The sequence below is a fragment of the Otolemur garnettii genome, unplaced genomic scaffold (assembly GCF_000181295.1).
Source record: "Otolemur garnettii isolate 467f Iridium unplaced genomic scaffold, OtoGar3 scaffold00082, whole genome shotgun sequence".
NCBI lineage: Eukaryota > Metazoa > Chordata > Mammalia > Primates > Galagidae > Otolemur > Otolemur garnettii.
This window is the reverse complement of record NW_003852477.1, coordinates 8,414,474-8,439,265: the sequence shown is the minus strand read 5'-3', so window position 1 is coordinate 8,439,265 and position 24,792 is coordinate 8,414,474. Positions and strand designations below refer to the sequence as shown.

Below are 24,792 nucleotides of genomic sequence, written 5' to 3'. Positions count from 1 at the left end.
GCTCTGGCTCAGCCTGGTCTTGAACCTGTGAATTCAGGCAATCTATCTGCCTTGACCTCCCAAGTACTAGGATTACAGATATGAGCCACCATGCCTGGCCTATTTTTTAAAATTATTATTATTTTTTGGAGTGCCATGGTTGTTATAACTCACAGTAACCTCTAACTCTTGGGCTCAAGTGATCTTGCCTCAGCCTCTTCAGTAGCTGGGATTATAGGTGCTGCCTGGCTAGGTTTTCTATTTTTAGTAGAGATGGGTTCTCACTCTTGTTCAGGCTGGTCTCAAACTCCTGACCTCAAGCAATCCACCCACCTTGGCCTCCCAGAATGCTAGGATTATAGGCATGAGCCACCGTCCCCTCCCCATTCCTCAGATTTAAATGAGACTCTTCCACCCCTCACTAAGCCAACCTGACCTATTATCAAAGACCCAGGGGTTTGGTGCAATCATGTGATCTTTGTTCTATACAAAACTTTATGAGAAATTAAACACAAATGTTAAACTGTCTCATTTAATTATGCATAAATGCCAAGCTGCCTAATTCAGTTTTCATATCTGATGCTGGAGAAGATTAAAAATGAGTTGGGATATCGAATAAACAGAAAAATAAAATACATAAATAAAATAAAATGGCTCAGCGCCTGTCGCTCAGTGGTTAGGGCTCCAGCCACATACATTGAGGCTGGCAGGTTCGAACCTGGCCTGGGCCTGCTAAACAACAAAGATAACTGCAACAAAAAAATAGCTGGGTGCTGCAGTGGCTGTAGCTGTAATCCCAGCTACTTGGGAGGCTGAGGCAAGAGAATCACTTAAGCCCAAAAGTTTGAAGTTGCTGTGAGCTGTGATGCCACTGCACTCTATTGAGGGTGACATAGTGAGACTCTGTCTTAAAATAAATAAATAAATAAATAAAATATACTAGGCTTACTGCTACTTTTTAAGTGTCTGTAGTAAAATCAAACTCATCCTTTTGAGAGACAAAATAAGACCCTCTGAACCAGCTTGAAAGAGAGAGACTTGTCTTAGGCAAGGACTGTGGGAAGATCACAAATTCACTAGATAGGATTACTATTCTTCTGGACAAATATAAAAATTAATAATACAGGTGTTTAACAACAATGTGAGTGTAAATAAAGAGGTGCCACAAAACTGTATGAGATTAACTATCTACTAAGAGGTAAAGGCAAGTGTGAAGAGATAGGGAAAAACGTTGATCAGTGTGACCTGGACTAGTCCAGTGTAAGAAAGCTCTATGGAAGTGGCCTGGAACACTGGCAGAGAAGGAAAGGAAAGATGGCAGAAAGGAGGATGTCGCTAAATGGCAGGACAGAAAACTGTGGGATGTCATGAGAGAAGTGACTAAGAACATTTTAAGGTAGCCTATAATTTAAAAAGGATGAAATGGAACTAGGCCCACACTGCTAATAACAGGGCATCAACCACAGTGAAGGAAAGGAAAACTCAAAGGACTTTAATCTAAGACAACAATCCAATCCAGTGACATCAAAGAAGTGACCCAGAGCAGACACACAATGAAGAACAACTGATTGTAGTCAAAGCAAAAAATCTACTCATGGTTGGGGACATGGAGCAATGAGTTACTTAATCACAGAAAGCTGCAAAGTATCCAAGGAGCAGAAGGGGGAAGTACCAAAGTGAAGACAGTGGGAGGAAAGAACTGTGAAAGCATTCTTGGGAGGAGCAGATCTTACTGTTTTATTTTTTCTTCCAAAATAAATCTACTTTGATCCTTTGTGGATCTGGTCTTGTCCATACAAAGGAAGATCTTTCCCAGCTCATCCAGCTGAATGTGGAACATATGCATTATGGCAAGGATGCTTTTATGTGGCACAAGACTTCCTCACCCCAAGTGAAGTCACCTGACCTCCCCCCACCACATGCACTTATGAGTAGAGACCCTGAAGCATGGCCAGTGAGGCATCTGTGAGGCAAATACTTAGAATTTTTTTAAGGCGTAGTTTGAAAACCACTGGACCAGTGCTCTTTAAGAGCCATTCTGTTTTTGCCAAAAGGATGAAATGGAACTAGGCCTTAAAGCAGAACTACCCTTAAAGAGCACTGGTCCAGGCTCGGCGCCTGTGGCTCAAGTGGCTAATACATACACCTGAGTTGGTGGGTTCAAATCCAGCCTGGGCCCGCCAAACAACAATGATGGCTGCAAACAAAAAATAGCTGGGCATTGTGGCAAGTGCCTGTAGTCCCAGCTACTTGGGAGGCGGAGGCAGGAGAATCGCTTGAGCCCAGGAGTTGGAGGTTGCTGTGAGCTGTGATGTCACAGCACTCTACCCAGGGCGACAGCTTGAGGCTCCGTCTCAAACAAAACAAAACCAAAAAAAGAACACTGGTCCAGTGGTTTTCGAACTACCCCTTTAAAAAATTCATTTTCCTTTAAAATTAGGTACATGTCAAAGAAGCTCAAAATATAAAAGATACATGCAGAGCTGTCTGGGGTAAATGGAAAGGGGCCTTGGATTGCTTTCCTCTCCTGCCTCAAGCAGCATCAGCCCTAAGAAGGCTAAACAATGTCCACTAATACCACTTATTTGGGCAATGTGAGCAGACAAGTGATAGAGGAAAGAAGTAGCTGAAATGTACTGAATAACATACAAACTTGGACTGCCTTGCAAATGTCTATGTGCTTTTGTATGGGAAAACGTATGGGACCCTGAAATAAAGAACACTGCTTTGGTTCATATATTCCCTGGGTAGTAAAAGCACATGTGTGTGGGGAAGTCCTAGGAGAAAGAAAGTATACAGATGAAAACCTTGGAAATTCCTTTTATCACTAATAAAGGTATACCCTTCCTAATTCTTCAGATTTCAACTTTAATCCCACCTCTTCCCTGAAATCTTCCAGATGTTCCAATCCAGTTTCTCTCCCTCCTTGAATCTTCCAAAATACACATTTTCAGTCCTTATCTGGCACTTAAATATCAATATAACTTCCACATGTCCATGTCTCGTCTCCCCAAGTTCCTCAAAGGACAAGGCAGATATTTTACTTTTAAGCAGACGGGGGCTTGCTCCCAGGAGGTACCGGCAGTGGCTGGCCTGGCTGCAGCAAGTTCCCAGGCCAAAGCTTGTGTTTTATTTTATTGTGTGCCCCTGCTCATGTAGCATGGTGCTCCCCAGATGCTCAGTGTGCATGCTCGGGTTGCATGTGGCTTCCAGAATACCTTCTCTTGCTATTCATGCTCCCCACTCTGGTCCACGTATCCGTTTCTGGGTTGTAGGCCTCCACAGTGCTCAGCCGTAGCTGGCCGTCATATCCCCCGATGGCATAGAGAAGCCCGTTCACTACAGCCACACCAACACGGCTACGGGCTGTTGTCATAGGATGGCATTTCTCCCAGCGATTGGCGATGGGGTCAAACACTTCCACCACATTCAGGGAATCACCTGCATAAAAATTTGCTACTCAAATTAAAACAAATGAGACCACTAGTTTAGATCACAGCTATTGAGCATTAATTATATGGACAGTTGAAGTGATTGTATTAGCTCTTCTCATAGAATTATCCAAGATATAAGACCCCACTAAGAAATTTTGGCCATGATAATCTCAAGCCTAATTCTTTTTTTTTTTTCTTGAGACAGAGTCTCAGCTGTTGCCCTGGGTGGAGTGCTGTGGCATCATAGCTCATAGCAACCTCCAATTCTTAGGCTCAAATCATCCTCTTGCCTCAGTTTTTCTATTTTTAGTAGAGATGGGGTCTTGCTTTTGCTCAGATTGGTCTTGAACTCATGAGCTCAAACAATCCACCCACCTCGGCCTCCCAGCATGCTAGGATTATAGGCGTGAGCCAACATGCCTGGCCTCAAACCTAATTCTTTAAGGAAAATCAGAATTGGATAGGAGGCACTTACTTTTTAGAGAGAGTAGTTTTCAGTTACAGTCAGTCAGGTACTGCACCTGCTTACAGAGTAAGCAGAGATAAAGGCAAATGGACACAGTATTTTCCCAGCATGGCAGCCATGCTCAGAGGAAAGGGCATAGGCTCCAATGCTGGCTTTCCACTGGGTGGCCTTTGCAAGCTGTTCTGTGTCCCCATCCTTTGTTTCACACATGAAATGGAGATAATTTTTATGGCAGAGTTGCCATGAGTAGATATAATAGGTAAAGTACCTAGCATGGTTAGAACATACTCAGTGCTTAATAAGTAGTCATAGCAACAAGCAATGATATAATTCCAACCCTACATTTTTCATCAGGTTTTTGTGAGAATCAAATAAAATAACTCCCCTTTCTGTTGCATGCTACTTTGATGCATTTAGCACTTGCCACACTCTAGTGTACAATGACTTGCAGACTTACCTTTTCCAGGTCATATGCTTAACAAGCAGCCGACTAGCTCTCCACCTCCCCATCCATCCCCGCAAAAAAACAAATCAAAACAAAACAAAAAAACTCAAGCAGCAGACTAGTACCCACTACCTCTCATTAACCTTCAGTTAAAAACAAAACTTTCCAGGCCTGCCCGCCAACTCCCCCAGGAGGACAGAGGGCCCATGGAGTCCTGAAAACCTGACTGTATGATAAAACAGCTGCCATTAACACATAACACATGGCTCGTACAGAATGTGTATGTTTCAAAGTAGGAGGTGAAGTGTAAAAAGTATTATTGATGGTGGCAGACCCTATGTATCTGGATAATATTCTTTTTCCTGGGGGCATTCTCAGTCTAACCCCAGAGATCCATATTACTGAATGAATAGCTTGGTAACAGATCTGGGTCTCTGACTGTCTTATCCATGGCAGAGGAAATGCTATAACCAATGTGATATCAGGGCAAAAGTGCTGGTTTGAATGAGGAGGATACCTAAGTTATAGTTCTTGTACTACCAAAACAACTTGTGTGAACACAAAGTTCTGTGGGCTTCAACTTCCTCATCTGTAAAGTAAGAAGGCAAGGCCTCAAAAATTTCTAAAAGGCCTTTTTAAACAGCACTGATATTCTGATTTAATAGTATGAGTACAGGACATGCTCTAACTGCAGAGCAGTAACATAAAATTGAGAGGTGCAAAAGTGGTAGTAGCACAAAGGAGAGGAATCAGAGGGCCAGGCTAATTTGTTTGGCGCTTCTTCAACAACAGAGTCCAAGACAGGGGTCTACAAAGAGGAGTTGCAAGATACCTGCTGAGTTGAGGCCCCCCACGGCATAGATAAGCCCAGCGATGGATGTGCAGCAGCGTGGCCGAGTTCTGAAAGCTGGCAGATGGGGCCGGCGCTCTGGCATGAGGTGATAGTCCTTTGCTTCATCTACAAGGTCTCTGGAATAAGGTATAAGATACTAGAACAGGAGGTATCCTCCCCACTTGGTCCACATTTGCACTTCTAAGCCTGGATCCCCAACTCTGAACTGCAGGGGAAACCTGGGAGGAGAAGGCTTTTGAGAGGTTTAGTCTTAAAGAATCCAAGTGAGTAATGGTGAAATCACACATAGCTATTGAGACATGCTTGAAACTACAGGGGCAAGATTAGCAGTGTCTACCTTGGCTAGTATAATCAGAATGAGAATCTTCTTCATTTTTTTTTTTTGAGACAGAGTCTCACTTTGTCACCTTCAGTAGAGTGCCGTGACATCACAGCTCACAGCAACCTCCAGTTCTTGGGCTTAGGTGATTCTCTTGCCTCAGCCTCCTGAGTAGCTAGATCTATAGGTGCCTGCCACAATGCCCAGCTATTTTTTTTTGTCGCAGTTTGGCCAGGGCCGGGCTTGAACCCGCCACCCTCAGTATATGGGGCCAGTGCCCTACTCACTGAGCCTAGGCACTGCCCCAGAATGAGTACCTTCTAACAGACATAGACTAGGCATGAGAAAAACAGGGCGATAACTAAAACATTAGATTTTGGAAGTTTGACAAGCAGCCTGCATCCAGGGGCCACTCAGACCTAGCTCTTCCTTTCCATTCCTATGCTCCCACCATGCCTCCTACTCTGCAAGTAATTACCTCTCACTTGTATGGCAGCAACAGCCAATAGTTTCTGACACATGTCCCTGCCTCCAGCCTGCCCCTCCATTGCACTCTCCCCACTTTAGTCTAGCTGCCTTTATAAGAACCTTCCATAGCTACCACTGCCAACATCAAACTCCTCAATGGCATCCTTCAGACATTGGCTACAGGGCCCCAGCTTCCTCCAGCCTGCCTCCACCCCTACTTGACACATACCTTCATACCACCTGCCCCTTAGGAGTGGAAATAAAGGAAAGGACATAGTATGTATAAAAATTTTACCAGCAGGATTGGGCACAGTGGCTCACATCTATTTCTAGCACTCTAGGAGGCCAAGGCAGGTGGATTGTAGAGTTGTTTTTGGACGGGGCTGGGTTTGAACCCGCCACCTACTCCTTTGAGCCACAGGTGCCACCCTTTTTTTTTTTTTTTTTGTAATTTAAATAAATTTGTGAGTGAAAAATGAACATCAGGTACAGTGGACCCATAAGCAGGTCACAACAGCTCATTCTGGGAGTGCTCTCACAGAGTCTGCAGGAGAGATTCCTGTGGAACATCAGCTGAACATTCACCATAATTCATAAAACCGTCTGATGTGTGCATTACACAATGGGTCATCAACATGATACAGTAATGAAAATACAATATCAAATACTCGATACTTTGTGAATTACAAAGTACAATAGAAACAATTTAGCTCCTTTTTAAAAAATGAAAAAATATTTATTTTCTTTTCTTCTTTTTTTATTTTGAGACAGAATTTTATTGTGTTGCCCTTGGTAGAGTAACATGGCATCATAGCTCACAGCAACCTCAAACTCCTTGGCTTAAGTGATTCTCTTGCCTCAGCCCCCAAACAGGTGCCCGCCACAACACCTGGCTATTTTTTTGTTGCAGTTGGCCCAGGCCTTGGTATAAGTGGCTGGTGCCGTAATCACTGTGCTATGGGTGCCGAGGGACCCCCCCCCTTTTTTTTTGAGACAGTCTCACTATGTCACCCTTGGTAGAGTGCTGTGGTGTCACAGCACATAGCAACCTCAAACTCTTGGGTTTAAGCGATTCTCTTGCCTTAGCACCCACCGTAGCTGGAACTACAGTACAGGTGCCCGCCACAACACTCAGCTATTTTTTGTTGCAGCTGTCATTGTTGTTTAGCTGGTCCAGGCCAGGTTCGAACCTACTACCCTCGGTGTATGTGACTGGTGCCATAACCACTATGCTATGGGCGCCTATCCAAAAAACTATTTATGTTACAGCCTTATTTCACACATTTTCAGTTACATACAGCTTTATACATTTTCACTTGTAATAGACAGCAAGAGAATGATTTCTCTGGTACCTATATATAAAACATGTTACTTGTTTGATGTCTGCACTCTGGAAGATACTTTAACATGCATGAATGAACTCAGGAGTTTGAGACCAGCCTGAGAAAGAATGAGACCCTGGGCCTGCTAAAAATGGAAAAACTAGCTGGGTGTTGCGGTAGGTGCCTGTAGTTCCAGCTACTTGGGAGGCCAAGGCAAGAGGATTGAAATTGCTGTGAGCTATGACACTACAGCACTCTACTTAGGGCGACAGAGAAAGACTCTGTCTTAAAAAAAAAAATTCTCAGCAAAAGAGAAAAGAATATTTTGTTGTGAGTAGGATTTACTCTGGACAAAAGGTTCATGTATCAGTAAACACTTGCCAATCACTATAAATGTAAAGCCTACACCCACCAGAGACACAATTACCAGGGCACTGACTAATATTTACTGAAGAAGGTGAGGAACCTCAGGAAGTCCCCTTTGTACCACCAAATGTGCTGCTGGTAGGAATGGGTGAGGGCAGGCTGTATAGAGGTGCTTGTACATTTATAAATAGTTCAGTAGATGAAGATGCCAGAAAATCCTCAGATAACTCAAGGAAGGAAAGCCTCGTCTGCCTTAGTGCTCCCACATAGCTTGTCTCTCTGCCCAAGGTATAACACCTCCTCTTCCAAGTTCTTCCCACTGAGAGGGCAGACTAATCTGTGTGCCATGAAGCAGACTGACTGCTCTAAATCCTTTCTCCCCTGAGCTGGAACAGGTCCAACTCCTCTGCCCAGACCTTTAGCAGTGTCCCATGCAGGTCCTCCCTCACTCACCTGCATTTGTGGCAGCAACGTACCAGGTCATCCTGCTGTACTCGGTCTGACAGGAACTGGGGCCGGCAAAGGGGCAAGCGGATATTAGACAGCAGCTCAGGCAGGCAGGGTCCCCTCTGCTCCCGGTCATATCTGACCCAGGCTAGTACAGCTTCAAAGACCTGCCATGACAGAGTGGAAGCTCTGGCAGAAACTCCTCCCACCCAGAGGCCACATCCCTGTACCCACAACCTCAATCTCTCCATTTACTGTACTGAAGCTGTCCCTTGGGCCACCAACCTTTCCTCCTACTTGTCATCTCAAATTCCTGATTTCTCTTCACCTCCTAGGTTACTGTAATAGCTTCTTGGCTTTCATTATGATTATGAAGCTTCTTGGTTTTCATTATGATTTTCTAATGAACAACCATTGGTGGCACCTTATTTCTTTCTACATCACCACAAAATGTATTTTCCTTCCTGCTGCCCCTGCATCCTATCGCCTCCAAACTTCCACTATCATCTACTCTAGCCAGCCTGAATTGGTCCCCTGTTCACACTGTACCCTCTCATTTACTTCTCTTCACCTAAACCCACTCTCCTTTGTTTAAGGCCTTGCCAAGATCCATGTTCTCTATAGAGCCATTCCTAATGGAGTCAGCCACAAGGATGTCCCCCTTTAAACTCCTAAAGCCCTTATAAAATATATCACTCCAATACATGTGAACTGCCCAGGTCATATGTAATAGCTAGAGATAGAACATCCCAGCCATGGGATGAGGCTCTTTTCTCTAAATCACAGTGCCTATATTGCTGAGCTCAGGGTCCACTTTTCTACTGGTCACTAGGGGTGCATGTGGGGGCTCTTCAGACTTTCAGAAAATTAGCTGAATTGGGACTAACATCCTAATGCTTGCCTCTTAGAGCCTAGAGCTCCTCAAGGCAGGCCTAGATTCTTGATTTCAAACATCACAAGCTGCTGTGGCTTTAGTTAGATTTCTCAACCATAGGTGGAGGCTTTGCAGCAGTGATGCTCCTAGTACTTGCATAGCCAGGTACAAACTTCTGGAGCCCCTCATACAACATTTCCTTCACTACTAGCCCTAGCCATCCTCAGCCCAAAATAACACTTATTCACTATTTTTTAAGACAACTTACATTGCACCTTTGCTGAACAGAAAGGCTTCACTCCTTTCTGACTACTAACACCTTACATTCCTTTCTCCTTCACTCCTTTCTGACTACTAACACCTTACATTCTCATTTATGCTTTCTTGACCACTCCAAGATTTGTCTTTTTTGTTAGAGGACCCTACAATTGCCCAAAACTTGCTTTGCCAATACCTTCACCCTCCATGATGACCATCCCTGTCATTATCAATAGCTTCACCTCTTTCATAATTTTAAGAATGCTAGTACATGACCACTATCTCAAATCCTTTCAGATCCAATTAGCTTTTGACACTCCCCTACCCCAGCTCCTACGTCTGGCCTATTTCCTAACCTCCTGAATCCAGTATGGGTCCCATGGGGTTATTATACAGGTGTCATCAATTCCCACGCCATGATCTTTTCTCTCTAATCACATTCACCTGGGAAAAAAATCTCTAACCTGGTGAAGTCCAGCTCTTTAAACTCAACTTATCCTCTATCCCACACCTGTACCAGTCAATGTGACAGAAAACACAAAAGAACAGACCAGTTTGTTTAAAATTTGTGACTACTAATATCATCAGGTCCTGCCTCCTATCAAGCCCTCTGCATTTCCCTAGCACTCTCCACTTAATCTTCACCTTTTCTAGAGAACTATTTCATATCTTTTCATTTCTTCTCAATTTTAAACACTCCTCCCTCATCCTCACTCTTAGCTGAGAAATCAGAAACAACGCCGAAGAGAATGTCCGTAAGACCCTACCAGCATCTTCCTTCCTCCTCCCCTTCCTGCTGTATCTGGGTGTGTGCATGCTGCTCTCCCTCCTGCTGCTGTGGATGTGGATGGCTTGTGCTCCTATCACTTACACAGTGTCCCCTCTGCCCTGGACACTTATCTTCTCTCACTTACTGCAGAACATCATTCCAATAACCATTCCCCTATTTCTCCTACATTACCAATTCTTCCCTCTTTTCTGGCAAACTCCCTTTAGCAGTCAGATATACTATAATTTCTTTCTACTTAACAAAGAAAACCCCTCTTGACTTCACATTCCCCTCTGGGATGGCCCCAATGTGTTGCTTGTCCTTAGAAAAAGATCCTTTCTTTTTGGGGGGACAGGGACAGAGTATCACTCCGTTTCCCAGGCTAGAGTGCAATGGCATGTGTGATCAGAGCTTACTATAGCTTCAAACTCTTCAGACTTAAGCAATCTCCCCACCTCAGCCTCCCAAGTAGCTGGAAGTAAAGGTGGGAACCACTACACCTGGCTAATTTATTTTCTTTTCATAGAGATGGTGTCTTACTACGTTGCCTAGCCTAGTCTTGAACTCCTGGATTCAGGCAATCCTGCTTTGGCCTCCCCAAGGGCTGGGATTATAAGTATGAGCCACCATGCCTAATTAAGATGCTTTCAAAATGTTTTCTACACTTGCTATTTCCAGTTCACAGCAGATTCTTTCTAAAAGTAAATGCTGGAAATAACCCAAACGTCCAAGAATAAGGGAAGTACAGTTGATAAATCAATAGAATATCATTTAGACACTGAAATGCACAGAAACTTTTAATGAAAAATACATACAATAAAATCTTATAATATACAATGCCTGCATACATGTCACAATCTTAACTTTGTAAAAATGATTAACAGAAAACAAGGGGCTGGGCTTGGTGGCTCATGACTGTAATCTTAGCACTCTGGGAGGCCAAGGAAGGTAGATCACCTGAGCTCAGGATTTTGAGACCAACCTGAGTAATAATGAGACTCCACCTCTAAAAATAGCTGGGTGTTGTGGCGGGTGCCTATAGTCCCAACTACTTGGGAGGCTGAAACAAGAGGATCACTTGAGCCCAAGTGTTTGAGGTTGCTATGGGCTATGATGTCATGGCACTCTACTGAAGGCAACAAAGGGAGACTCTGTCTCAAGAAAAAAGGAAAACAATGATTAAAAAGATCAGTATCTCATGCAACCTGCACACACTGCTACTGTGCTTACAGACCTGCTCCTCTGATTTTACATTCAGTTCATCCCGAGACACTAGCTCAAGCACGTCTTCCAAGGGCAGGGCCAGGAACTCTTCTGACATGGACACCTCCACAAAGTGCTGGTGGATGAAGCTGTTGGCTGCATCATACAGCACAGCACACATCATTGTCTCAGCAAACTGGCGCACACCAAGGCAATTTTTTGGGTGAAGCCTTTTAGAACGAGAAAGATGAAAAGAAAAATATCAGAGGAAGAAAGAATGTTATATTTGATCATTCTCAGGTTGGTTCTGGATAGAGGGACAGAAGGAAAACAAGCAAATTTTGTCCTCAGCTTTCTTGGAAACTCCCCGTGTGACAACAGGGACACTTATCTTGGATTCTTGCTTCTAAAGATAAGATTAAGAAAGATTATCCTCAAAGATCCCTATCTCTTGGGCCTGGTACTCTATGTGCCGAAAGGGAATGAGCTCTCTGGGAAGTCCTGTGAGATATCTGTTAGGAGAGAACCAGAGAGCATATACTGGAAAACTTGTTTGCTACATTCCATTGCTGACATTCCTAGTTGAGTATCTAGGGTATTATTCTACTTCTGGTTGCCAGGAAGGTACCAAAATTATAGAATAAGAGTTTAAAACAGGGGGAGATGGCTTCTCTAATACTGGAATCCTTATACTTTTTTACAGAAAGAAGGCTCCATGGGTCTAACTGTTCAGACATCCAGAAATAGCAGCAGCTATTATTATTATTTTTAAGCACTATCAGTGAATCAAATTCTTTGCTAGGCCTTTTTACACATTCTCCAGAATCTTTTTAACAATCTGCAAAGTAGTTATTGCTCTTATTTTATAGATGGAAAACTAAGGCTCAGAGAAACCAAAAAAAAAATGTACTCATAGTCCCACAAAGAACAAGTAGTAGTGCTGAGACTGAACCCAGGCCACTTGTCCATGTTCTCAACATACCAAAGCAGGCTTACACTAACCATGGCCAGGAAAACCAGGTAAATGCTGGCCCTGACACTAACTATGGATGGGGTCCTCAAGTTCTCAGAAATGTCAGTAATTTCCGCACCTGAAAAAAAGATGATGACAACAGCTACCCACCTGTTAAGAGGCTGGAATGTAGGTAAAAGCACTCAGCATGTACCTAGTATGAAGTTAGCTGTGGTTTTAATTTTTATTAGGGTTGTTTCCTTACTACTATTTCATCTGAAGAAAATTCTGAAAGAACCCAGTGTGGTTCTGAAATCTCAGTGACAGCAGCAGCAGTTCTCAACCTGTGAGTCACGACCCCTTTTTATTTTTATTATTTTTTTAGAGACAGAGTCTCACTTTATTGCCTTTGGTAGAGTGCCATGGTGTCACAGCTCATAGCAACCTCCAACACCTGGGCTTAGGCGATTCTCTTGCCTCAGCCTCCCAAGTAGCTGGGACTACAGGTGCCTGCCACAATGCCTGGCTGCGACCCCTTTTTAACAATGAAAATACATTGTGGGCTCGGCACCTGTGGCTCAAGCGGCTAAGGCGCCAGCCACATACACTTAAGGTGGCGGGTTCGAATCCCCAGCCCGGGCCCGCCAAACAACAATGATGGCTGCAACTAAAAAATGGCCGGGCACTGTGGTGGGCGCCTGTGGTCCCAGCTACTTGGGAGGCTGAGGCAGGAGACTAGCTTGAGCCCAGGAGTTGGAGGTTGCTATGAGCTGTGATGCCATGGCACTCTACCCAGGGGGATAGCTTGAGGCTCCGTCTCAAAAAAAAAAAAGAAAAGAAAATACATTGTGGCATTAGGAAGGTTGAGATCTACTGCTCTAGAGAAAGGACCTTTTCTTTCTTTTTGTTTTTGAGTCACCCTTGGTAGAGTGTTGTGGTGTCATAGCTCACAACAACCTCAAACTCTTGGGTTCAAGTGATCCTCTTGCCTCAGCCTTCCTAGTAGCTGGAACTATAGGTGCCTGCCACAATGCCTGGCTATTTTTATTTTATTTATTGGTTTATTTATTGACAATCTCTCAAGCTGTTGCCCTGGGTAGAGTGCCATAGTGTCACAGCTCACAGCAACCTCAAACTCTTGGGCTTAAGCTATTCTCTTGCCTTAGCCTCTCAAGTAGCTGGGACTACAGGCACATGCCACAATGTCTGGCTATTTTGTTGTTGTTGCAGTTGTCATTGTTGTTTTAGCTACCTGGGCCAGGTTCAAACCCACCAGCTTCAGTGAATGTAGCCGGTGCCCTACCCACTGAGCTATGGGCACCACCCTCAGCTATTTTAAAAACTGGGTCTTGCTCTTGCTTAGGCTGGTCTCAAACTCCTGAACTTAAGCAATCCACCAGCCACAGCCTCCCAGAGTGCTAGGATTATAGGCTGGAGCCACAGCACCTGGCTGAGAGGATCTTTTCTTATTCTGATTTTGTAATTAATAATCTGTAAAGGAGGTGGTATTCACCAGATTACAATTTGCCCAGACCTACTATCCTTCATTAAAATGCTTTTTTTTTTATCTCCCCCCCATGTTAGTTTAAGGTTATAGGTATAGAGTTATATTTACTTAGTAATATTCACCATTGTCCCCAGCATTAGACCCATCAAGGATTGAAAGGGCGATTATCTCGTGAGTCTGGCTTTATGACTAGTCAAAATTCTACATAGTAGGCTCGGTGCCCGTAGCACAGTGGTAACAGTGCCAGACACATACACCCAGGCTGGTGGGTTCAAACCCATCCTGGGTCAGCTAAACAATAATGACAAACTGTAATAAAAAATAGTTAGGGGTTGTGGGGGGCACCTGTAGTCCCAGCTACTCAGGAGGCTGAGGCAATTGCTTAGCCCAGGAGTTTGAATTTGAGGTTGCTGTGAGCTGTGACGCCACAGCACTCTACTGAGGACAACAAAGTGAGACTCTGTTTCAAAAAAATAAAAAAATAAAATAAAATAAAATTCTACATAGTTGTTTCATTCTACCCTGACTTGCACTGTCCATTACTTTGGAAACCTATGTGAATTTCTAAAGGCCAAGGACACATAAGTAAGGAGCAACACATAGGCAAGGTGGCATGGCCATTAGGAATACAGAATGCCAGCTCAGTCATCTGTCAAATAATGCCTTTCACCTAAAACACTTATGGTGATTGAATGAGATATGCTAAAATGCTTTACAAACAGAAGCCAAAAATGAAGATAAGCTGGCTCGATGCCTGTAGCACAGTGGTTATGGCACTGGCCACATACACTGAGACCAGCAGGTTTGAACCCAGCCTGGACCAGCTAAACAACAAGGACAACTGCAACAACAACAACAACAACAACAACAACAAAAAATAGCTAGGTGTTGTGGCGGGCACCTGTATAGTCCCAGTAACCTGGGAGGCTGAGGCAAGAGAATCACTTAAGCCCAAGAGTTGGAGGTGGCTGTGAGCTGTGACACTACAGCACTCTACCCAGGGTGACAAAGTGAGACTGTGTCTCAAAAAAAAATAAGAGGATAAGCCTTCCCTGGGCCTCTATAGTATGTGTGTAGTATTTCCTGCTTCTCTAACGTAAACCTAAGAGAAAGATTCAAAATGCCACAGACTGGGAACTGGATAGCATCTAAAGACAAGGGCGAGGATATCAGCATAGCTACTGGCATTACCTCATCTTTGGCTATCTTTGACTGGCTTGGCATAATATTGAGTGCAAAACACAACTTCTCAACTAAAGAAGTTCATATGCAAGAGGATGGGATGTGAAAAGCCTGTTTATGAGGTAGAGAAAGAGGAAGGAGAGCTACCACATAGGAAAAGGGCCCATGTAGGAATAGAAGTGAGAGAGGAAGAAAAATAAACTTAAAGGGTAGATAGAAACCTACATCTTTCATCAGTTACTTTATAACCTTTCTCTTTGCTAACATAGCTCCACTTTGTCAGCAAAGGGCTACATGAGATGTAATGTTTTTATCAGAGGCAGGAAGCAGTGACTTGAGTTAAATTAAGTTAATGCCCTGGTACAAAGACATATTTAATGTTCTGATCTATTTTTGACAAGAGTTTCAGAAAATACATAGCTCTAGTGTTCACCTAAAAGCAATGAGGTCCATACATCTGAAGGCTGGGAAAAAGGCCATAAGAACACTCTAACCCTAGCCTCAAGGGCAGGCGTCCTCAAACTATGGCCCGCGGGCCACATGTGGCGCACCTAGGACATTTATCTGGCCTGCTGGGTGTTTTTGTCTTCACTCCCTGTCCTGCTTAGCAACCAACTTGTCCCAGGGCCCACAGTCTGGCCCTCCAACGGTCTGAGGGACAGTGAACTGGCTCCCTATTTAAAAAGTTTAAGGACCCCTGCTCAAGGGCAAAAATATCAGCATGCTGAAGATCTAATAGGCTAAGTGGCCTCAAGAACTATTGGTCTATGAACTTTGATTGTTTGCAGCTTCTCTGTGCTGTCATTTCCTGCCTTTTCCATAACTGCTCAGAGTGGTTTTCCTCAAGTCACTGGCAATCAAACCTTGAAAACAAAGCATCCATGTGCTTGTCCTTAAGGGCACATGAGAAGCAAGGAGCTGGGAGACACACTACATTTTATTGCCAGGCTCAGAGATAATCACTCCAAGGATCAGTGGTAGTAGTGGAAACTACTAAGAAAAAGAAAGTGAGCGGGCAGCGCCTGTGGTTCAGTGAGTAGGGTGCTAGCCCTATATACTGACAGCAGTGGGTTTGAACCCAGCCCCTGCCAAACTGCAATAAAAAATAGCTGGTTGGTTGTGGTGAGTGCCTATAGTCCCAGCTACTCAGGAGGCTGAGGCAAGAGAATTACCTAACCCCAAGAGCTGGAGGTTGCTGTAATCTGTGATACCATGGCACTCTACCAAGGGTGATAAAGTAAGACTCTGTCTCTAAAAAAAAAAAAAAAAGCAAACCAGGCCTCTGGTGTCTGTGGCAGGAAATAAAGACAGGAATGAGATGAAGGTTTAGGTCTCAGAAGGGGTCTTGCAGGGCTGAATGAAAAAATGTCAAGGACAGACTCAAAACATTAGGCTTTATGCTTAAATCCTACTTCTAAAATGGTACTAGTATAACAGCAACTTCAAATTCCTGGGCTCAACTGAACCTTTTGCCTCAGTCTCCCAAGTAGATGGGACTATAGGCACCAGCCACGATGCCCTGCTGATTTTTCTATTTTGTTTTTAGAGAACAGAGTCTCACTTTGTCGCCCTCAGTAGAGTGCCGTAGTGTCACAGCTCATAGCAACCTCCAACTCCTGGGCTTAGGTGATTCTCTTGCCTCAGCCTCCCAAGTAGCTGGGACTACAGTGCCCACCACAATGCCCAGCTATTTTGTTGTTGCAGTTTGGCTAGGGCTGGGTTTGAACCGGCCACCCTCGGTATATGGGGCTGGTGCCTTACTCACTGGCACCGCCTGATTTTTCTATTTTTTTATAGAGATGGGATGGGATCCTGCTCTTGCTCAGGCTGGTCTTGAACTCTTGAGCTCAAGGGATCCTTCCATCTCTGCCTCCCAGAGTGCTACGATTAGGCCTGGCCTAAAAATCACTTTATTAAGCATCTTTTTATAACAAAGTCTGGCCAGTGTTAATAGTGATAACCTCAAAAGCCCCTAGATGGAGCTGTTGTCCCTTGATGGAGATGTGAGGCTAGCCAACTTAATCCCTCCAGAGTACCTACTTAGTCAAAAGGCCATTCTCCAAGTTCTGTGGGAACAAAGAGACAAACTAAGTCCAACCTGTGTCTTAGAAGCTCACAAATGAATAGGAAAGACTGTGTTCCACATCCCCATATGTGCCCCTTCAGGGAAGGTAAACCTGGCTTTGGGGCTATACTCTTCACTATGAGATCTCCATCTACAAAACTGGGAACAGTATCAGCTACCTCAAGATGAAACCATTCACCTGGTACCCAGCAGAGGAGCACCCCTGCATTTAAGGCATCAATACTATGGTTATTACGACCAGTAGCAGACACACCATGCTCACTAATTCTCAACAGCACCAAGTGGGCAAGATGTCAACAGCAGATGGGGCCCACAAAGCTGAGTGAACTGGATTGGTAGGGTAAGAATGAGGGAGGAGGAGGTCTGCTCTAAGAGGGGATGAGGTTCAGAAGAGCTAATCTGAGTCAGGAGGAAGGCCAGAAAGCTGGTGATCAGAGAAGGATCCGTGGAGGTTGGGTGTGAGAGAGCATTACAGCATAGGGCTACTGTTTCAGTTTTCCCCTGTGTATGGCCTAGCACTGATGCTTACTCTGCCAGCCTCTGGTGGTTAAAAGCCTTTAAGTTATGACTAAGAGCTCTGTCTCTTGAGGGGGAAGGAAGAGCTTTCTTATCTACTTGGTTAAAAAGTCACAGAATGAGGCTCATTGGCCAAGCACTGAAAACAGGGGTGGGGTACAATCTACAATTTTACCCTAAAAGAGCAGACAATGATTGATCCCAGGGGATTAGAAGGATGGAGAACTCTAGGATGTGAAATTTGGATAGGCTCTTAGAGAGCTGAAAGAAGGTCAAGAAATTCAAAGAAAGGAAGTATTTAAGCAATGATGGAGATGGCTATGGGATGGTGAGGGAGAACTGAATAAATGAACCTGGTAAGAAATCAGTTACATTAGCAGCTGGCCACACTGGAGAGAGAGGACCTGAAGCCAAGGGAAAAAGCAAACAGGACTATGTAAATCATGTTCTGAAAGGTTCATTCCAAAGAATTGGGTATTGCTTGATGGTAATTTTAAGAAATATCATTTCTGCAGCGCAATCTTGCAGTAATCTCCAGTTCATTCTCTTCATAAAACTCGATATGGCCCCAAAGATTCAGCAAACTGGCAAGGGATTCCAGAAATGAAATAGTCATGCTTCCCTCCATGAGCCAGGCCACCACATCACCTCACCGTTCTCGAAGGAATGTGCAGCAGGCGTCTTTGATGCTCTGTAGCTGTAGGAAGCTCGCCCCCATCAGCAATGACTGCACATTTTGCTGGTCAATGGCAAGGTTGCCATTGTAGGCAAAGTTGATCAGAGCTTCCAGGGCACTAGAGGAAAGAGGAAAAGCTGTGAGATGCTCTTCAGATATGAGTCTTGGCCCACCAGAGACTCGGGCGCTAAATCAGCGGTTCTCAACCTGTGGGTTGCGACCCCTTTGTAACAATGAAAATACACTGTGGCATTAGGAAGGTTGAGAACCATGGCCCTAAATGAACTTACTTCACTACCTGGAGAACATATAAGTCCTGGCCCTAAAATCCATTTAGCCTATGCCCTTGAGAATCTAATTATTTGGAATAACAATTTCACCACAGCTAAAACCTCATTCTACTAAGTTGTCTTCATTGTCCAAATCAACCATGGTTATCTTTCTAGGTTTATTTTTAATCCCTATTTACCGGCAGGCATTAATTATATGGACATAATCATCAAATACTTATTATTATTAAGCTCTTTTCCATATTGCTACAATATCATGTTTGTTGCTTTTAGTGGCTGTTATAATTCAACATGTAAATATGCTATAATCTATTTCCCTTATTAGTAGGTATAATAGCTATTACATTATTATTATGGCTATCATGTTTTAGAATTATTAATTCGTTGGGGTAAATTACTAAAATGAGATATCCAATATTTTTCTTGGCTTCCAGTTCACACTGAAAATGAAATCCAAATTCCATCTGTAAGGCTATGTGTGGTCTGGCCCTTCTCCATCTATCTGAGCTTATCACCTTCCACTCTTTCCCTTTCTCATTCTATTTCATTATTCTGAACATATTCTCACCTCAGGGCGTTTGCACTGCCTGCTCCTGGAGGGCTCTTCCCCCAGATGGCTCACTCCTTCATTGCAATTAAGATCTTGGCTCAAATGCTACCTCTTACAGAGACCTTTCCTATTCACCCTGAAGTAGCATTAACCCCTACCATCATTGGCTAGCCTTTACTTTGATTTACTTTCTCATATCACTTTTATGCCTAGCCACACTATGTATGTATTTGGTTATTGCCAGATCCCCATTACTAGAAAGTTGGCACGATGAGAAGAGGTGCTATTTTCTTACTACTAAAGCTCAGTGCCTAGAGCCATGTATAACACAGATGTTCAGTCAATTTTTGTTAACCAAAGCACCTGGCTCCTTAGCATGGCTCCTTCAGACACATGCCTCTGAGAAGAGGAGTGCACAATTGCCATAATTGCCCTTGGAAATCCACTTCTGTTTCTTTCCTTACAAGTATAGCTGACTTGAGAGATCTCTACCTTGCATTAGGTATATAAATTCTCTCCATGTAATGTAGCAGATCACCTTTAATCATCCAGAGGGTACCAAATAGTCTCCTAGCTCCCTTTCTCATAGTTTTCACTACTATGAGGTTAGGCAAAAACTGACTACTAGCATGGGCTTGGTCTTCATGAGCTTCAATTTTTTGATCAAATAACCGTAATATCTGCCACATTCTAGACTTGTGCTGACCAATACTGTAGCCATCAGCCACATGTGGCTATTTAATAGTAAATAAAATTTTTAGTAGAGACAGGGTCTCACTCTTGCTTAGGTTGGTCTAGAACTCCTCCTAAAACAAAAAAATTTAAAAAGTAAATTAAACTTTAAATCCAGTCCTTCAGTCCCAGTAATCACATTTCAAGCTCTCAGTAGTCATCTATGGCTAGTGGCTATAATTTTAAGCAATGCAAATTGAAAGAATATTTCTTTTTTTTTTTTTGAGACAGAGCCTCAAGCTACCCCCCTGGGTAGAGTGCTATAGCATCACAGCTCACAGCAACCTCCAACTCCTGGGCTCAAGCGAGTCTCCTGCCTCAGCCTCCCAAGTAGCTGGGACCATAGGTACCTGCCACAACGCCCGGCTATTTTTTACTTGCAGCCATCATTGTCGTTTGGTGGGCCTGGGCTGGATTTGAACCCCCCCACCTTAGGTGTATGTGGCTGGCGCCTTAGCCACTTGAGCCACAGGCACCAAGCCAAGAATATTTCTACCACAGTAGAAACTTCCAATGGTCTAGAATGATGGGAAGGGAAATAAATAAAGACACTTATTTGAAGAACTATTTTTTTTAGCTAAAATGACTAGCCCCCCCAAATGCAGAGTAATATACCACCACCCTTGTACTTAGCCTTACTTAAAAAATATCTTGGCAGCTTGGCGCCATAGTTCAGTGGTTAGGGCACTGGCCACATGCACCTGGGCTGGTGGGTTTGAACCCAGCCCAAGCCTACTAAACAACAATAACAACCACAACAAAAAAATAGCCAGGCGCTATGGTGGACACCTGTAGTCCTAGCTACTTGGGAGGCTGAGGCAAGAAAATCACTTAAGCCCAAGAGTTTGAGGTTGCTGTGAGCTGTGATGGCACAGCACTCTACTGAGTGTGACATAATAAAACTCTCTCTCAAAAAAAAAAAAAAAGCTGTGATGCCACGGCACTTTACTGAGGGTGACATAATAAGACTCTGTCTTCAAAAAAAAAAGAAAGAAAGAAAGAAAGAAATATATATATCTTGGCATTTAGTCCTACTACATGTGTTACTCCGATAGTAGAGTAAAAGCAACATCAAAACTCTCCACATTTTAACCCTAAATTAGCCGCTGGCTGATGTTATAACCTGTCTTTTTTTGTTTGTTTGATTTTTGTTTTTTGAGATAGAGTTTCACTTTGTTGCCCTCAGTAGAGTGCTGTAGCGTCACAGCTCACAGCAACCTCCAACTCTTGGGCTTAAGCAATTATTTTGTCTCAGCCTCCCAAGTAGCTGGGACTACAGGTGCCTACCACAAAGCCTGGCTATTTTTTTTTTTTTTTTGGTTATAGTTGTCATTGTTGTTTGGCAGGCCCCGGCTGGGTTCAAACACGCCAGATCCAGCTATGTGGCTGGTGCCCTAGCCGCTGAGCACAGGTGCCAAGCCAAGATGTTCTAATCTGTTAACTAATTACCTACTCTGTATGTGGGGGGGCTATGCTATTAGATATCTCGTCCTGCTGTAGGCCATCAAATGGTACAAAGCACAGGCCTAAAACTGTACCTGGAAAGCAGCCTGTGAAACCTAATGGTGGGATTTAGTACCTTGGATCCATTCCTTGCATTACAATCTCATCCTGCTTGCATTCCATCATGTCATTTGTAAACATTGCATGGAAGTATGGGATCGAGGCTGCTAAGACAATCCGGTGAGCACTGAATTTGTGGTCCCCAATCTGTGGGCAAAGTAAAACACAAAGACAGATACTGAGGAATGCAAACAGAGAAACCCAACCTGCCCCTTCCACAGCTTACCCCACTGCCCACTGCAATGGCGCTGAAAGCATCCCAGGACATGACAGCCAAAGCTTAGCATGGAGACCTTCAAGTATTTTAAATTCAATATACTCAGTTAGAGTATGTAGAAGAATGTAAATGATACATTTTAATGAAGTGTTAAAACGATTAAAAAATGTAAGCCTGAATGTTTCAAGTAGATGTTTTTACTTAATAGAAGCCCCCAATGTACCCCTTCTTAGTTCCTCCACCAACTGAAATATCTGATTCCTTTAACACTTCATCCCAACCTAAGTTATCAGAAGGCAGATGGAATAGATAAACTGTCTAAGAATGCTGGAGCTCCTAAAAGTATGCCCTCAAGAAGAGTAAATATGTACTGAAAGGAAGACATGAGGGGAAATGAGACCAGACTTGGATAGGGGGTCTGTTTTGGGACCAAGTACAGAGTAGGCATCATGAGCTCAGATTTTGGGGAGGGGGTGTCCTTGGGCGCTAAGCAGTCTGAGTTTTACAGCAAGGAGCCCAGAGCTCATATGGGAGAAATGACCCTGGCAGCAATCAGCAGGAATGACTGGTGCTATGGACTGGCCAGTGCTCTGTGTGGCCCACAGGGACAAAGACCAACTCTCTAATCACATTCTTAGCCTGAGGAAATCTATAAAGTATTTTCCATACTTTATCTGCTAAAAGGTTATTTCCTTCCATAAGCTTTGTCATTTACAGCTCCAAGCTATATAAACATTTTTGCTTAAGAGCTCTCCATAGTTCAGAACGAGTAAAACTCCTTTTTTCTTTTTTCCTTTCCTCGGGTTCCATATAAGTGAAATCCACAGCATCTCACTACCTGATACTCATCTCCTTTTTTTTTTTTTTTTAGAGACAGAGTCTTACTTTGTTACCCTCGGTAGAGTACCATGGCATCACAGCTCACGGCAAACTCCAGCTCTTAGGCTTAGGCGATTCTCTTGCCTCAGTCTCCTGAGCAGCTGGGACCACAGTGCCCACCACAACGCCCAGCTATTTTATATTGCAGCTTGGCCGGGGTGGGTTCAAACTTACCACCCTTGGTATACGGGGCCGGCGCCCTACTCACTGAGCCACAGGTGCCCCCAGTTGCTCATCTCCTTGTGTCATGTATATTCAAGGATTCTAGGTCAGGTTCAGTCAATATATCTTTTTTCACGTTTAGTATGTATAAAAAGTCCTTCAAGATTATATATACAAGCTTCCAAATGCCAAAGGATCCTTATCAGATTCAAATTGTATTTGTTCCTCATGAAATCCACGTGTTTCTCTACTACCAATGTTGGGAACATTAAACAGATACATGCTTTCAGAGGGTTTTCATAAATTTTTTTTTTTTTAAATCACAGTAATAGGCTCAGCACCTATAGAGCAGGTGGGTTCAAATCCAGTCTGGGCCTGCCAAACAATAAAGACAACTACAACCAAAAAATAGCTGGGCATTGTGGCAGGCGCCTGTAGTTCTTCCTAGCTACTTGGGAGGCTGAGGCAAGAGAATCACTTAAGCCAAAGAGTTCGAGGTTGCTGTGAGCTGTGATGCCACAGCACTCTACCCAGAGTGACAGCTTGAGACTCTGTCCCACCCAAAAAAAGAAAAAAAACCCATAGTAATAATACATGTACATCTTTCTTAAAGTGGTCCTGAAAGATTTATAATGAAAACCAGCAATCTCTGTTTCCCCAATTACACTCTGATTCCTGCTTTCAGGGGAAACCTCTTTTTTCTGGAACTTACCTCCCCTTTAAAAATAATATTCCATATATTACTTCTGGATATTCCACTTTTAGTTATTACCGGGGTAGCTAGCCTCCAAACAGTCCCTATCTCCTGGTATTTACACTTTTGTGCTGTTTGCTCCCTCAGTGTATTAGGGCTCAGTGTATTACATGGTCAACAAAATACAGCAGAAATAATGATATGGCACCTTTAAGAGTAGGTCATAAAAGGCACTGAAATTCCTTTTCTTTTCTTTCTTTTTTTTTTTTATTCCTTTTTTTTTTTTGCAACAGTGTCTCACTCTATCACCCTGGGTAGAGTGCCATGGCATCAAAGCTCACAATAACCTCAAACTCTTGGGCTTGAGCAATCCTCTTGTCTTAGTCTCCCATGTAGCTGGGACTATAGGTGACCACCACCACACCCAGCTAGTTTTTCTACTAGTAAAGATGGGTCTTCCTCTTACCCAGACTGGTCTCAAACTCCTGAGCTCAAGCAATCCACCTGCCTCAGGCTCCCAGAGTGCTAAAATTACATGCATGAACCACAACCCTAGCTGAAATTCCTCTTATTCTCTCTACTGGCTCACTTGCTCTAGGGCAGCAGTTCTCAACCTATGGGTCATGACTCCTTTGTAACAATGAAAATACATCCTGCATATCAGGTATTTACATTACAATTCATAACAGTAGCAAAATTACAGTTATGAAGTAGCTCACGGCATTAGGGGAAGCAAAATAACAAATCCTGAGGATAGGCTTGTATTAAAAAGAACTGAAGCCTCCTATTATAGCTACCTGATTGAGCTTGGAAGAGGAGTGTACAGTCTCAATCGGGCCTTCAGATAACTTTAACTTTAAAAAAAGCTTTAAGCTGTTTCTGAACTTATGACCCACAGCAACTATGAAATAAGTACCTACTAAGTCACTAAATTTTGGGTAATATGTTACATAGCAAAAGATAACTATTTTTTTGAGACAGAGCCTCAAGCTATCGCCCTGGGTAGAGTGCCGTAGCCTCACAGCTCACAGCAACTTCTAACTCCTAGGCTCAAGCAACTCTCCTGTCTCTGCCTCCCAAGCAGCTAGGATCACATGGCGCTTGCCACAACACCTGGCTATCCTTCGGTTGCAGCTGTCATTGCTGTTTGGTGGGCCTGGGCTGGATTCGAACCTGCCAGCTCAGGTGTATATGGCTGGTGCTGTAGCCACTTAAGCCACAGGCGCTGAGCCAAAAGATAACTATTATATCACTAATTTAATTCCTATTATGGAAGATTAGGAATTTGTCCTGACATCATCTTCATATACTACCCCATTCTTCTGATATAATTAGGCCAAATTTTGATTAAACTGATGTTAAGAATTACATTATGGCTCGGCGCCTATGGCTCAAGTGGCTAAGGCGCCAGCCACATACACCTAAGGTGGTGGGTTTGAATCCAGCCCGGGTCTGCCAAACAACAATGACAGCTGCAAACAAAAAATAGCGGGGCATTGTGGTAGGCGCCTGTAGTCCCAGATACTTGGGAGGTGGAGGCGGGAGACTCGCTTGAGCCCAGGAGTTGGAGGTTGCTGTGAGCT

General features: G+C 43.6%; 1 protein-coding gene across 3 annotated transcripts in view; it reads right to left on the bottom strand.

Annotated features, from left to right (window-relative positions):
* KLHL18 (kelch like family member 18) overlaps nucleotides 1–24,792 on the bottom strand; it is a 70,603-nt gene that overhangs the window by 7,353 nt on the left and 38,458 nt on the right. For 2 of the 3 annotated variants that reach the window (XM_012808066.2, XM_023515941.1), the window contains 6 exons: nucleotides 21,274–21,404; nucleotides 18,100–18,240; nucleotides 11,235–11,433; nucleotides 8,106–8,266; nucleotides 5,157–5,293; nucleotides 3,198–3,435 (listed from right to left, as the gene is read on the bottom strand). In XM_012808066.2, the coding sequence (XP_012663520.2) occupies nucleotides 3,198–3,435; nucleotides 5,157–5,293; nucleotides 8,106–8,266; nucleotides 11,235–11,433; nucleotides 18,100–18,240; nucleotides 21,274–21,404 (1,007 nt within the window). The remainder of the gene's footprint in view (nucleotides 1–3,197; nucleotides 3,436–5,156; nucleotides 5,294–8,105; nucleotides 8,267–11,234; nucleotides 11,434–18,099; nucleotides 18,241–21,273; nucleotides 21,405–24,792) is intronic. The other variant, XM_003794536.3, reaches the window with a different exon arrangement.